The sequence below is a fragment of the Nematolebias whitei genome, chromosome 21, assembly GCF_014905685.2.
Source record: "Nematolebias whitei isolate Nwh7 chromosome 21, NemWhi1, whole genome shotgun sequence".
Classification (NCBI taxonomy): Eukaryota; Metazoa; Chordata; class Actinopteri; order Cyprinodontiformes; family Rivulidae; genus Nematolebias; species Nematolebias whitei.
This window is the reverse complement of record NC_056518.1, coordinates 18537497-18552538: the sequence shown is the minus strand read 5'-3', so window position 1 is coordinate 18552538 and position 15042 is coordinate 18537497. Positions and strand designations below refer to the sequence as shown.

At 39.3% G+C, this 15042-nt stretch overlaps 1 protein-coding gene across 1 annotated transcript in view; it reads right to left on the bottom strand.

Moving 5' to 3' along the window:
- Positions 1-4528: 4528 nt before the first annotated feature.
- Positions 4529-15042, bottom strand: part of lin52 (lin-52 DREAM MuvB core complex component) — a 14895-nt gene continuing 4381 nt past the window's right edge. Inside the window, exon 6 of the mRNA XM_037694697.1 lies at positions 4529-4607. Coding sequence (XP_037550625.1) covers positions 4552-4607 — 56 coding nt within the window. The 3' untranslated portion in view covers positions 4529-4551. The remainder of the gene's footprint in view (positions 4608-15042) is intronic.

Genomic DNA, 15042 nt, shown 5'->3' with positions numbered 1-15042 from the left:
ATGCTTAATGTACTGAGGACTTAAAAATAAGGCAATCCTTTTATACACTGATATTATTTTTTGGTTGTGTTGACTTTTAATAAGTTAAAAAAAAGAACGAATTTAACTTTTCTCCTTCTCCTGTTTTTTGAATATTTAGTGTTTTTTGTTTGTTTGTTTTTTTACACAGGAACAAATTTGTGCACTATTCTCCTGCAACAAGGTCCTGATGACCTAAACACTAATAAAGTAATCCATGTAGAATAAGGATATTTTACTTAATAAACCTATCAAATACGCTTATTAAAATGCGCAGAGCAATGGAAGTAAATGTGGGCCTCTGTTTCAAGGGGCCTATGGGTGTGTGTCTGCAGAGCAGAGCCTCCACTGACCTGCCATAAAGTCATATTTTATATCCTTGTGAAACGAGGAGCTGATTAACAGGAAGAAAAATGTTGCTGCTGCAATTAGTGGTTGGCCAGTTGAAAGTAATTAGGGCCTATTTAGTGGAAATTCTATTAATGAAGAAATCAATGTTATTAGGATATGCTAATGACACATCAGCCTGTTGGGATCCAGTCATTTATTAACAGGGAAGGGTGTGAGTCAGAATGACCCCCGTCAATTACAGGGAAGTATCTGAGGCCTCTCACTCCATCATCACTCCTGCTACAATCTATACAGCTTGTTTGTTTGTTTGTTGAACACTTTCTCCTCGATGTATGTTTTTTTCTTCATTAATCCATCTTCTTAGGGAAATAGATGCACCCTGATTTACATGCAGGGAAGAGGCAGCTTAATAAGGCTCTAGATTAAGGGAAGATTTAGTTCAGTCATTCGTGTAGATTAGGCTGCACATCAAAGACCTGCAGAATCAGATGGACAGCTCAGACTAAAAAGAACACAGCTGTTAATTTTTTATTTATTTATTTGTGGTTCATAAACCACATGAATGAAGCATCTTTTTCTGCTGCCGTCACTCTTCCCTGTCTTAAAAAAAGACTCGGTGGAAAGTTTTAGGATCTGGAAAAGATCTTTACTGATTTGTCATTTGTAATAAAAATATAATAAGCAGATAAGATTAAATCGCCCACATTAAAGGTATTGCAATGTCATGAAGACTGGTCAAATAAAATGTATAATTTGAGAAAAAACCTTACAATATTTGGACAAAATATAAAATAAAAATGGATAAATAAAATATAAAAATAAGCAAAATTTGACTATTTTTGTTTTTTTATCCTTACAGAAACAGCTGAAGTGACTGAAAATAGGTCAACAGTGATGAGAGCTGTTTAGGATGTAGAAGTTCAATAAGTTAATGGATTGGTTTTTCATATTTGTTGAGTAAAGTGTGCAGAATAAAGTGCTTTGTTTACAATGAGTGCAGACCCGCGTTTCAGAATTACATGTCAATAAACCTGAAGAACTATAAAAGTAAATTAGTTTGTAATGAGTAGCAATAATCATAACAGCTCAATAATCCAGGTATACAATCCAACAATTTTCAGTCAGGTCATCTGGACAGTTTCTTTTTTTTCTTCTTCATTTTTTGCTGAAACATTTAGAAAAAAAAAAAAAAAAAAACTGTCCAGATGACCTGACTGAAAATTGTTGGGGCGTACCAATAATGCATTTAAATGACTTTACATAGGAAAGGTTGATACACACATAGAGAAACCTGGAATGAAAATCAAATTAAATTTTTTTATACTAAACTCATGAACTATGCTGATTTTTTAATTTATTTTAAAATATGCCAAGATTAAAAAGCAAAACAGAGAATTATTTAAAAAAAAACAACAAACTGCAGGAAGGTGAGGTGCTGAATCAAGGAAAAGAAAGAAAAGACAAAAACAGCCTGCTTGTTGAAAGCAGGGTGTGATGGTTTGCCCTCCTCCTCCTCCTCCTCCTCCTGCTCCTCCTCCTGCTCCTCCACAGTCTAGGTCCCGCAGCTTTCTCATGGCTCCTTCCACAATGTCCTGTTTGGTAGCTGCCCGTTGGCATTGCTTAATTAGGCGAGGAGTTGATTAATCTGCACTAATTGACAGCTAATTTAAGGGCTCGGGGCACATTGGACTGACGTTTTGTCGGGGCACAGAGGGATGTGAGGTCACTGGATGGACTGGTTTTTTTCTCTTTTTCTCTCCCTCCAGTATGGATGACCAGCTCTGGAGGAGCTGTTTGGCTGCGGGTGACAGGCAGCCACCAGTGCGTGAAACATACTGAGAATGTCAAAGAGCAGACTGATCAATGTTCCTCGCTCAGCATCAACTAGTGTCAGCGTGCAGCCTGTTCCTGTTGCACGTTCATCACTCAGTAATAGAACTAATCCTTGCAGGGATTCATATCATGCTGTTGTTCTTGCAAGAGTTTTAGCTGTTTTGGTCAAAAATTTGAAAGTAGCGTTCACATTCTCCAAGTATGTTTTGTGAATGTCTCTCAGCTACTATCACACCAAACTGTGGCTCAATATCTGTGAAACTGACTGAAATAGAGCCATTTAAGAATCGGTTAATGTTGATTTGCTGTCAGTGCCGGCCCAAGCCTCCATGGGGCTCTGGTTTGGGGTCCTAATAATGTGGATTACTGCAATCAACAGTCAGATGATCAGATCCTTCACCCACCTAACATAAACTCGTTGCAATTCTGACAGCCCTGTTTACATGATCCTATATATGTGGTACTAAAAGTAACAAAAAAAAAACAAAAAAAACACACTAGTATGCAATGTACTTTACAGCAAAAGTGTCATCTGGTTTATTATTTTTTGGTTTCAAAGAACTGCGACAGTAATGTTCAAAATAATTTGTAGTGCAAGATCGACAATAAACAGATAAAATAACTTAGATTTATAAAAATAACAAATTGTGCAAAAACAGACAAAACTGAATAAAATAAATGAACAATTAATGAAACCACGTAAAACGGTTTAAAAAAGAAAATTTAAGTTGAATAATTAGTTCTTAAAACTATGTAAATATATGCAACAACTTTCAAAAGCTGAACTTAAAATATTAAAACACCCTTTACCCACACATTTGACCTGTTTGTTACTTCATCCTCAGTACTTCACAAACTTCATAAAGCATGTGCTTCCACTTAGTGGGGGGCCCTCGTGGCCCCGGGGCCCCAAGCAGCTGCTTAGTTTGCTTATGCCTTGGGCTGGCCCTGTTTGCTATGGTGGCCATCTTGAATTTAAGTGAATCCAAAAATTAATCAGTTGTAAATGTTCAATCAGTGAATAATTTTTGAAAGTTTCAATAAAATCTGTCCTCTTGTTCATGGGATATTTTGCTAACAGACCATCATAGTTGACTCCAATGCCAAACTTTTAAACCAGTATGTCATGCACCGACCGTCTTATAGTACATGTTGTGAATCATTTATCCACAACCTACAACCACACCCACTTTTAGCTCAGTGCCAGTAAAATTGACCATTTTCATTTTGGAGTTTCTTTAAGGTCCACCTTCACTTTGTGATGCTCCCATTAATTAAAACACTTAAAACACCCTTTAATAGAACCTATAACTACAATTTTACACATCTGAGGTGTATTTTCATAGTTCATGATGCACAGTCCGTTTTAGCACGGCTGCATGTTGCGTTCAGGGAACACTAAACTCTTGTCCTTGCAGGACACTCAGGGAAAACCTCTCGAGACATAACCCAGACTATTTTTTTAAGGGGTGAGTGAAGGTCGGTGTGGGAGACCGTGGCGGGCCTCTGTCCGTGTGAATCGGAGGACAATTAGGGGCTTATTAGAGGCCTGTGGAGAAGTGTTGGCGAGTGAGCGGCCAGAGGCCCAGCGACATCTCCAGCCGAGAACAATCCCGGACATTGTCTCACCTAATTATGGCGGATGGGCTTCTTTTTGTTTCCCATTCGGCATGCCTGTCTGATTCCCTCTTTTTTGCACGGCAGCAAGCTCCAGCAAGGCTGAAGTGTGCTAATTAGAAAAGAAATGGTCCCCATAATTATGTCCACTCTTATTACCGGCGATGACAATGAACAATATTATTTTTATGCAATGTTTTGTGCAGGCGACCCTGCTCTCCAGCGCTCATTAACAGGAAAACATGGCCCCTGGTGGATGGGAAGCACGGGAAGGCCCAACATGAGCACAGCAGAGAGGTGCTGCTCTCCGAGGACTGGAGCAGCCAGGAAGTTATTGCCCTAATTAAAAAGTGAACTCCTATAACTCTTACATCAGCCCCAAACTTATAAATGAAAGAAATCTTTAAATGAACAGCCTTGCTTTGTTTGTTTTAAAACTTTATTATACAATTTCAAAACTCACAAACCAGGTCATTTTATGTTTAGAAGAATAAATAAGACAAATCATTAAGATTTATAAAACAATTAAAATTAGTGAAAACAAAACAGGTATCAACGAAAGCAAAAGGCGGTACTGAAAAATTAAAAAATAATAATAATTCAGCCACGTGAAACCCAAAAAGCAGATTTCTCCAAATTAGTTGAATTCAGTTTTTTTTTTAAACTAACGTCTAAATGTGTAAACAAACAACAATTCAAAATGTCCGCTCGCTTGAACAACAACAACAAAGGTCATTTCTTCTGCCTTTCCAATATGTTCAGGAACTTCCCCCTGGTCATTTCTCTGGCTGGAAAAAACAAAGCATCACATAATAATTAGATTATTTTAACTTATTTTACTAATTTATAACAATCTTGATTACTAATATATAGAATCAGTCTAATCCAGCATTTGCATGCAGTTCCAATGACATCAGAACAGCTATTTAGTAATGCCCAGCATGTATTTAATATCTGCAGTGTCACAGAAATGCAATTTACACAAACATCTGCTCATTCAGTGCATGGAAAACATAAAATGGAGATGAAGTTACCAAGGAGTCCTGTGAATGCACGACTGCTGTTTCAGATTAGTGAGATCAAAAACATTTACGCAGCTGAGATTAAGGTAAGAAAAGATTGTATGAGAACTACAGAAGAGCTAAAGTTAGAAAAAAAACAAAAAACAATTCATATCCATAAACTGAACAAGAGCAGAAAAGTATGGCTACGACCAAATCTTTTTTTTTTACTTTAGCAGGAACAAATCAAATGCAACTTTTCAGTGCAATTTTTTTTATTTTAATTCTTATAAGATTAAATAAAATTAACTAATCATAACTTTCTTAAAGCAGACGATTAGGCCACCTGGTCCTAGCTCAAGATATATTGTATAAACAGTTAATATTTTATTTAGGAGCTAATTGGGGACTGCCTAGTAATGCAGCCACCTATTATTATCCACCTGAAATTCATAGCTGAGAGTGAATTAATATATATTCCTGATGCAAATAAAAAAATCCAAGATGGCCACCTTAGCTAAAAGGGAAAATAAATAGCTACTAAGCTAATTTCAAATGGTTTTAGAGCTACTGAACTGAGATTTGGTGTATTGGTAGCTGAGAACAATCCCTAAATGACTCTGACTGCAAATCAAAAATTCAAGATGGCCGCCTATGTTAAAAAGGAAACATACTTTAAACCACAAAGTTTGTTTTCTCAGTCATCCAGGTATATAACAACAAAAAAGGTTGAATCATGTCATCTGGACTTCGTTTTTTTGTTGAACCAGCCACTTTAAACCAGCTATTTTTAGATATTAAGCTGATGGGGGTCGAGATAGTGTAGAGGCAGGGCAGCCAGCTCGGGACCCAAAAGTCCCAGGTTCGATCCCCAGTCACTGTATGTATACCTCGTGGTGTCTCTGGGCAGCACACCTTATCCCCCAAATCCCCCCCCCCCCCCCATACAGTGATGACAATGTGAAACATTATTATTCATATATTATTAAATTTGGTGTGGTGGTAGCTGAGAGCGAACCCAAACACATAATACTGTCAAATCAAATATTTAAAATGGTCACAACACGGCAGTCTCCAGGAACTTTCTAGTTTAACAAATTCTGTACATCAACTTTTCCCTACAGAGCAGCAAAGCGTTTTAATTTTTTTTATTTTGAATTAAAATGGATATTTGCGCCATCCCCCTTCACACCTGTAGAAACTGCGATGGAGTTCTCCACGTGTTCCTGAGCTGACAGAGGAAGGCTGAGCCTGAACGATCTGAGGCGGTTAATGAAAAAAAATGAAGCTTTAAGTAATGTAGATGAGCTGGTCAAGGTGGAATGGTAATGGTGCATCTGGGCGTGGGGGCTGAGTCACCTTGAGGTGTCCATCATAAGGTTAAAGATGATGCTAATTGGATTGGGATGGATTCATTTTGCACTTTGCTGTCTCTTCAAATCACCCTAAACAAAGTCATCAGCAACTCCAGCACATCCTGGGGGGGATTGAGATTAAAATTAAGCTATTAAAATTAGGTGAGGGAAAGCAATTACACTGAGATGACCCTAAAACTGTCACTGTGATGGTGTCACTTGCCGTTTTAGAGCTGTAACACTAGAAATGGTAAACAGTAGCAGTTCATAATTTAGATTTTTAAGGTGTCATGACCTTTTTTGTTGTTGGTTTCCATGCCTGATGATCCTAAAGTATAAAACAAATCAAAAATGGCTTTACCACCTTGCAGTGCGCCACACTAATAGTGGTTTAGTTCAGCCTCCCTTAGTCTGGTCCGACAAACCGAAATAACTGATACATCTAATAAACAAACTTTTTAAAAGTAACAGTTAAAACATTTAAAATTGCACATCATTAATCACTGCTTTCATATTCTCGGTTCATTTTAGTTAACAAAAGTTGATGTTTCAGAGATGAAAGCAATCCTGAAAGCTTCTTTGCATTCTGACAGATTAGAAGTAATATATCAATTTGTGATGTAATACACAGCAACGGTGACAACCACATGTGAATCCACTGCAGTTGACCAGTTTGGGTCAAGTGTTTGATATTAATTACTTCTGGTTTAAACAGCTGAGCATCACTGCTGACATCACACTGAAGGACTATTAGCTGGAGGCTTTGAGGGTCTTCTTGACCGCTACTGGACAGCATCAGAGGAATGCAAAGCACAGGTGGGCTATAAGGCTTTCTTCTGCAGAAGCAAATAATTGCAGGAATTTTTTTATTTTTTTTAAAGAAATGTCATTTAAGTTGATTTCCATGCTAAAGTGTGGCAGCAGAGCAAGTGGGATCAGCCTTTGAGCTAAAATCAGCTGTTTAATAAACAACGCCAGGTTTGATGCATTTTAGTAAGTGTTCAATTGGAGAAAATACTTATTTTTTTAATTTAATGACCATGTTCACAGAAAACACATTTGAAATGGAAAATACATTTGAATTAGTTAAGCAGGCTTTGTTTCTGGGACATTTGCAAAAAGGCTATTTTGAAGAATTTGCCTTTGAAACCTTAAAGGATATTAGGACAATTAAATATTGATTGGGTATTTCACACATATTTATATTCGTACTCTTTCACGTATATTATTATTTGAAACAAACCACAAGCTAACATTTCTGAAGGTGCTGGTCATAAAATTAGAATATCAGGAAAAAGTTGATCTATTTCAATAATTCCATTCAAAAAGTGAAACTTGTCTATTATATTCATTGATTACACACATACTGATTCATTTCAAATGTTTATTTATTTTAATGATGATGATTATAACTGACAACTAACGAAAATCCCAAATTCAGTTTCTCAGAAAATTAGAATATTACTTAAGACCAATAAAAAAGGATTTTTAGAAATGTTGGCTAACTGAAAAGTATGAACATGAAAAGTATGAGCATGTGCAGCACTCAATACTTAGTTGTTGCTCCTTTCACCTGGATTACTGCAGCAATGCAGCGTGTCATGGAGTCGATCTGTCTGTGGCACTGCTCAGGTGTTATGAGAGCCCAGGTTGCTCTGATAGTGGCCTTCAGCTCTTCTGAATTGTTGGGTCTGATGTATCGCATCTTCCTCTTCACAATATTCCATAGATTTTCTAGTCAGGCGAGTTTGTTGGCCAATTAAGAGCATGGATACCATGGTCATTAAACCAGGTACTGGTAACTTTGGCACTGTGTACAGGTGCAAAGTTCTGTTGGAACATGAAATCTGCTTCTCTATAAAGTTGGTCAGCAGCAGGAAGCATGAAGTGCTCTTCCTGGTAGACAGCTGCGTTGACCTTGGACCTCAGAAAACACAGTGGACCAACACCAGCAGATGACATGGCACCCCAAACCACCACTGACTGTGGAAACTTGACACTGGACCTCAAGCAACGTGGACTCTGTGCCTCTCCTCTTCCTCCAGACTCTGGGATCTTGATTTCCAACGGAAATGCAAAATTTACTTTCATCAGAGAACATGACTTTGGACCACTCAGCAGCAGTCCCAGGCGAGACGCTTCTGTCTCTGTCTCTTGTTCAAGATTGGCTTGACACAAGGAATGTGACAGATGAACCCATGTCTTGCATACGTCTGAGCGTGGTGGTTCTTGAAGCACTGGCTCCAGCTGCAGTCCACTCTTTGTTAATCTTAATATTTTGGAATGGGTTTTGTTTCAAAATCCTCTCCAGGGTGTGATTACTCCTACTGCTTGTACACTTTTTTCTACCACATCGTTTCCTTCCTTTTGCCTCTCTATTAATGTGTTTACCATACCATACCATTTTATTTATAGAGCACTTAAAACAGCGACAAGGCCAACCAAAGTGCTGTACAGACAGAACAACAGGTGAAACACAAAGCAATATACAAAATGAAGTAAATCAGAATATAGACATAAAAACGATGCAGATGACGACTAACCAGTGTGGAGCATACAGGTTCAAAACACAGATCATCTGGTGTTGAAAGCTACTGAATAGTAGTGGGTTTTTAAACAGGACTTGAAAACCGAGAGGGAGGGGGCCTGTCTGACAAGCAGAGGTAACTCGTTCCAAAGTCTTGGTCCTGCTACGGAGAAGGCCCTGTCACCTCTGAGCTTAAGAAGAGTTCCTGGAACTGTGAGGAGCAACTGGTCCGCTGACCTCAGGGGGCGTGATTTGGACACAGCGCTCTGTGAACAGCCAGCCTCTTTAGCAATGACCTTTTGTGTCTTGCCCTCCTTGTGCAAGGTGTCAATGGTGATCTTATGGACAACTGTCAAGTCACCAGTCTTCCACATGATTGTGTAGCCTACAGAACTAGACTGAGACCATTTAAAGGCCTTTGCAGGTGTTTTGAGTTAATTAGCCGATTAGGGTGTGGCACCAGGTGTCTTCAATATTGAACCTTTTCACAATATTCTAATTTTCTGAGACACTGAATTTGGCATTTTCATTAGTTGTCAGTTATAATCATCAATATTAAAAGAAATAACATTTGAAATACAAACCGAATTCCAAAAAAAGTTGGGACACTAAACAAATTGTGAATAAAAACTGAATGCAATGATGTGGAGGTGCCAACATCTAATATTTTATTCAGAATAGAACACAAATCACAGATCAAAAGTTTAAACTGAGAGAATGTATCATTTTAAGGGAAAAATCTGCTGTTTCCAAATTTCATGGCGTCAACAAATCCCAAAAAAGTTGGGACAAGTCCATTTTTACCACTGTGTGGCATCCCCCCTTCTTACAACACTCAGACGTCTGGGGACAGAGGAGACCAGTTTCTCAAGTTTAGAAATAGGAATGCTCTCCCATTCATGTCTAATACAGGCCTCTAACTGTTCAATCGTCTTGGGCCTTCTTTGTCCCACCTTCCTCTTTATGATGCGCCAAATGTTCTCTATAGGTGAAAGATCTGGACTACAGGCTGGCCATTTCAGTACCCGGATCCTTCTCCTACGTAGCCATCATGTTGTGATTGCTGCAGAATGTGGTCTGGCATTATCGTGTTGAAAAATGCAGGGTTTTCCCTGAAAGAGATGACGTCTAGATGGGAGCACATGTTGTTCTAGAACCTGAACATAGTTCTCTGCATTAATGGTGCCTTTCCAGACATGCAAGCTGCCCATGCCACAAGCGCTCATGCAACCTCATACCATCAGTGATGCAGGCTTCTGAACGGAGTGTTGATAACAACTTGGGCTATCCTTGTCCTCTCTGGTCTGGATGACATGGCGTCCCAGTGTTCCATAAAGAACTTCAAATCGTGACTCATCTGACCACAGAACAGTCTTCCATTTTGCCACACTCCATTTTAAATGACCCCTGGCCCAGTGCAAACGTCTGAGCGTGTGGAGCTGGCTTAGAAATGGCATCCTCTTTGCACTGTAGAGTTTCAGCTGGCAACGGCGGATGGCACGGTGGATTGTGTTCACTGACAATGCTTTCTGGAAGTGAGCCCATTCTGTTATTTCCTTGAGAGTGGCATTCCTGTTTGAGGTGCAGTGACGTTTAAGGGCCCGGAAATCACGAGCAACCAGTAGAGTTTTACGGCCTTGACCCTTACGCATAGCGATTGTTCCAGATTCTCTGAATCTTTTGATGATGTTATGCACGGTTGATGATGATAACTTAAAAGTCTTTGCTATTTTACGCTGGGTAACACCATTCTGGTATTGCTGCACTATCTTTCTGCGCAACAATGGTGGAATTGGTGATCCTCTTACCATCTTGGCTTCTGAGAGACACTGACACTCTGAGAAGCTCTTTTTATACCCAATCATGTTGTCACTTGACATAATTATTTTAATTTGTCTTCCATCTGTTCGTTATATGCTCAATTTCCTTTTTCCAGCCACTTATTGCTACTTGTCCCAACTTTTTTGGGATTTATTGACACTGTGAAATTTTGAATCAACATATTTTTCCTTTAAAATGTTACATTTACTCAGATTAAACTTTTGATCTGTCATCTATGTTATATTGCAAATAAAATATTGACATATGCCATCTCCACATCATTGCATTTAGTTTTTATTCACAATTTGTTTAGTGTCCCAACTTTTTTGGAATCCGGTTTGTAAAAAAAAAGAAAATCAGGATTTCGTTAAAGAACCTGATGTAACGATGACCATTTTTATATATGAAATCTAAAAGTATATGTTGATGGTTGCTAAAAAAATATTATTTGATTAATTTTAAGTATGCAAAGATGGACAAATCAATGTACTGTTAAATAACTGAAACAAATACACTGCAAAAGCAAATTAAAATAAAGTACTGTACCTGTCAAAGTAACTTACCTGTTACTCAAATATGAATGATTTTTGTTTGACCTTTGTATTAGTAGTTTGACTGTTTTTTGTTTAATCCTGAACGAGCATAGTGAATTAGTTAGAAGCCCTGAAGGTAAAGAAATTGTTCCATTGTTTCATATTTAACGCCGTCTTTTGTTTTTGTATAAACTAATTTAAATTATACAAACTCAACAACAAACTTTCAAGCAAAGCCATAAAAAACATTCCATTAGGAAACTTGTGTTTATGTCCACTTGATCAAGACTTCAGTCAGTAAATAGCTGGACATTTTTCTATCATACTGTAATTATTTTTGATTGTTCAGTTATTCTGTGCTTGTGGAAATGGAGAATATAAAAACAATAGTAATCCTTAAATGCAACATGTTCGCAGAAAACTAACACTTTAACCATGTCAGAAACTTAAGATTTGTTTTAAGTGCTTTTAAATCATTTGTAAGGCTAAGAATACAAAAAAACCCCAAAAAACATAAAAGGTTGCAGAGTTTAAGGCTTATAGAAAATTAAATATAAATGAAAGTTCACATTAAACACCAAAGCAACTGTGCACTGATCAGCACACAAACACACACACAGGCTTTGTCATACACTCAGAGAGATCAATACTGATTAGACGGACTTAGAGATTTGTTTAGTTGATTAGAAAGGTCAATTACTAATTTTGCACTAAGTTAATCAGCATCTTGTTACGACTGCCATCCATACTAAATGACACCTTATGGATTGTGCAGAGCATCGCCTTGCCCTGTTGATTTGTAGCCATCTAATTATCATTTAGCTCAGACTGGTCAGATTTCCTAACAGCCTAAAATGGTGCCGTAATAACAGCAACATTTATAATTCCTTTTTAACCACAGTATCAAAAGTCCGCGGCTGTGGTTTTAAGCCTTGTTCGGGACAGTGCGACAATGGAGATTAACCTATATTTTCAACAGCTAACTGTGCCAGGCAGCTCTTCCAAGCGTTGCCTACTGTCCTAATCTGAACAGAGAGCGCCACAAGCTGCTTGTTGCAGCCCAAATGTTCACGCAATTTTACGCTTCACACTGGTAAATCATTTTCATTTGGCAACTCCCCGGTGGATTAAATGCAAATGCAGAGGAAACGTGGTGGTGTAACATCTTACTCTCCTCTCCTTTATGGTAACTGATCTGGGTGTCGCTCTTATAGCCCCCGCCATTGCTCCCCTGTGGATAAAATGAGAGTAATCATCACTGTCGCTCTACCCCTCTGCCCCTCCCTCTCCAAATGGCAGGCTCCTGCTGCTAGACCCCTGTTAGCTGCTTAGACAGATGACCAGCCGGGTTAACTAGAGCCCTGGACCAGCACTGACTGCTCCAATTCACTTTCATTAAGAGTTAAGAGGACATATCTGATCCCCGCTGCTCATGTCCGCGTGCGGCTCCACTATTAAGGGATGTAAGCTTTATTTAATGAATTTAACATCCACTTTCACTACCCTCCTCCCCAGGGACTGTTGAGACACAGAGGAGATGACACACACAAACACTCAGGCATGGAAGCACTCGAGGGCACACATATTCATCTGACACACGCGCCCCGACACCCCCGCCCTGCAACACATACACCTGACGCTCGTGTTTGTGTTCAAAATTCAATTACCCACTTATTGATACTTCACGGGGATATTTAAGATGCAGACACGAGCTGTGATTTCCCAGGGGAGCCACTGGTTCCTCTTTATGTCCCAACCGAGAAGACCCACCCCTCCTCCTCCTCCTCCAATGCATTTTCGCCTGGCTGACACATACACACATTCACACACCAAAACAAACACATCTTCACTTCCCCAACCCCTGCCACAGCCTACGCCTGTTCAAGAGGTGTCCTTATTAATAGGCAATCAGTCAAAAATCATTCATTAAAAAGCCTAAAAGGTTTTACACCCGCACCATGATTAGCTGGGAAAGAAAATCCAATGAATTCCTAATGCCTTTATGGAAATGAGATGTCATTTCCGATCTGCTCGGGGAGGCGGCAGGCAGGCGAGACTGAGCAGCAGCGAGAATAGGGTGTTCAGCTCTGCATCCTCCTTCACTCCAAAACGGATCCTGAACAAATACTCCCATAGAAAATCCATTTTAGAACAACTTCAAGGCAATTAGGATATATAAAAAAAATAACGGATCCAGCAAAGATTGGTTTCACTTTGTGTCATCTCAAAGGAAATGAAGAGTTACTTTCTCATTCAGTGCAACTTTGAGGCCAAGGAGACTTGGGGGAAACAAAAAAAATGAAAATAAATAAGAGCACAGTGAAATAGTAGAGGTGAGGAGGAGGAGAGCGTTGGCGAGGAGGCACACCCTGTTCCTCATTCAGCAGCTGTCAGCTCAGGCACTTCATAACTGGCCGGTCTGCAGTCAGCCCGCCTTGATGGATTGATGGAGGCACATTAGCACGAATGGAGCCCGGTGAATGCAATCATATTCAGCAGCGGCATGCCTCTAATAGGCTGGAGATTGATCCTGAGGGTGAGGAGGAGGTGATAGTGAACGCAGGCCCATTAGGAGCTGTCAGGGCTGGGTGCCCTTCAGTCTCACCTTCACTCAGGCAGATGCAACAGGGGTCGCACTGGGTCTGTGCTGGGTGGTATATGAGAGGAGAGGTGATCTAGAGCCACAACAGGTGGTCCCAGAATACACTGAGTGACACTTTTACATACACACCAAAACAATTTTAAAGTAAGAATATGCTCATCTAGAATTTGTCTTTTATGTTACACTACTCATTTCTTAGTAACACTTTTTATACTGTTGCACGTTAGCAAACTAGTTGCAGTGAGATACTAAGAGATAGTGAACAATGTAAGAAGGTAGTTGTGGTATTTCTCAAGTACTTTAATTTGCAAACCTTCCACATTAAATTAGTCGAGTTCAGCTGTTTCATATTGAGAACGAAGACTTCAACGTGAGCTTTAAACACGTGCCTTAACTGAGGATGCAAACGGCTTTTTATCCTGTTGAAACAATCACTGCTACTAGTGAATTAATTAAAATCAGCAGTAACATACACTGCCTGGCCCCTCAAAAAAAGTTGCCACCAAAAAAAAAAAGGTCACACACTAATATTTCGTTGGAGCACCTTTAGCTTTGATTACATCATGCATTCGCTGTGACATTGTTTCAATAAGCTTCTGCAATGTCACAAGATCTATTTCCATCCAGTGTTGCATTAATTTGTTACCTAGATCTTTCATTGATGACTTGACACTAGACATGATGGGTGCATCACTTCACCTGCCTCTCTTCTTATCCTGATGTGCCCATCACTCTGGAACAGGATAAATCTGGACTCATCAGACCACATGACCTTCTTCCATTGCTCCAGAGTCCAATCTTTATGCTCCCTAGCTAACTGAAGCCTTTGTTTCCAGTTAGCCTCACTGATTAGTGGTTTTCTTAAGGCGACACAGTTGCTCAGTCCCAATCCCTCGAGTTCCTTTCACATTGTATGCGTGGAAATGCTCTTACTTTCACTATTAAACATAGCCCTGAGTGCTACTCTTGTTTTTGTTCCATTTGATTTCACCAAACGTTTAAGTGATCGCCGATCACGATCATTCAGGATTTTTTTCCAGACATTTCTTCCTCGAAGACGATGGGTCCCCACTATCCTTCCAGTTTTTAATAATGTGTTGGACAGTTCTTAACCCAATTTTAGTAGTTTCTACAATCTCCTTAGATGTTTTCTCTGCTTGATGCCAACGATTTGACTCTTCTCAAACTGACTGACATCTTGTCCACGACCACATGATGCATCTTTCAACATGGTTGTTTAAGAAATGAGAAGCAACTCATTGCACCAGTTGGGGTTAAATAACTTGTTGCAGCTGAATGATAATCACTCATGCAGGAATTATCCAATAGAAGGCTCGTACTATTTGCTTAGTTAAATCCAGGTGGTGACTTTTTTTTTTTGGGG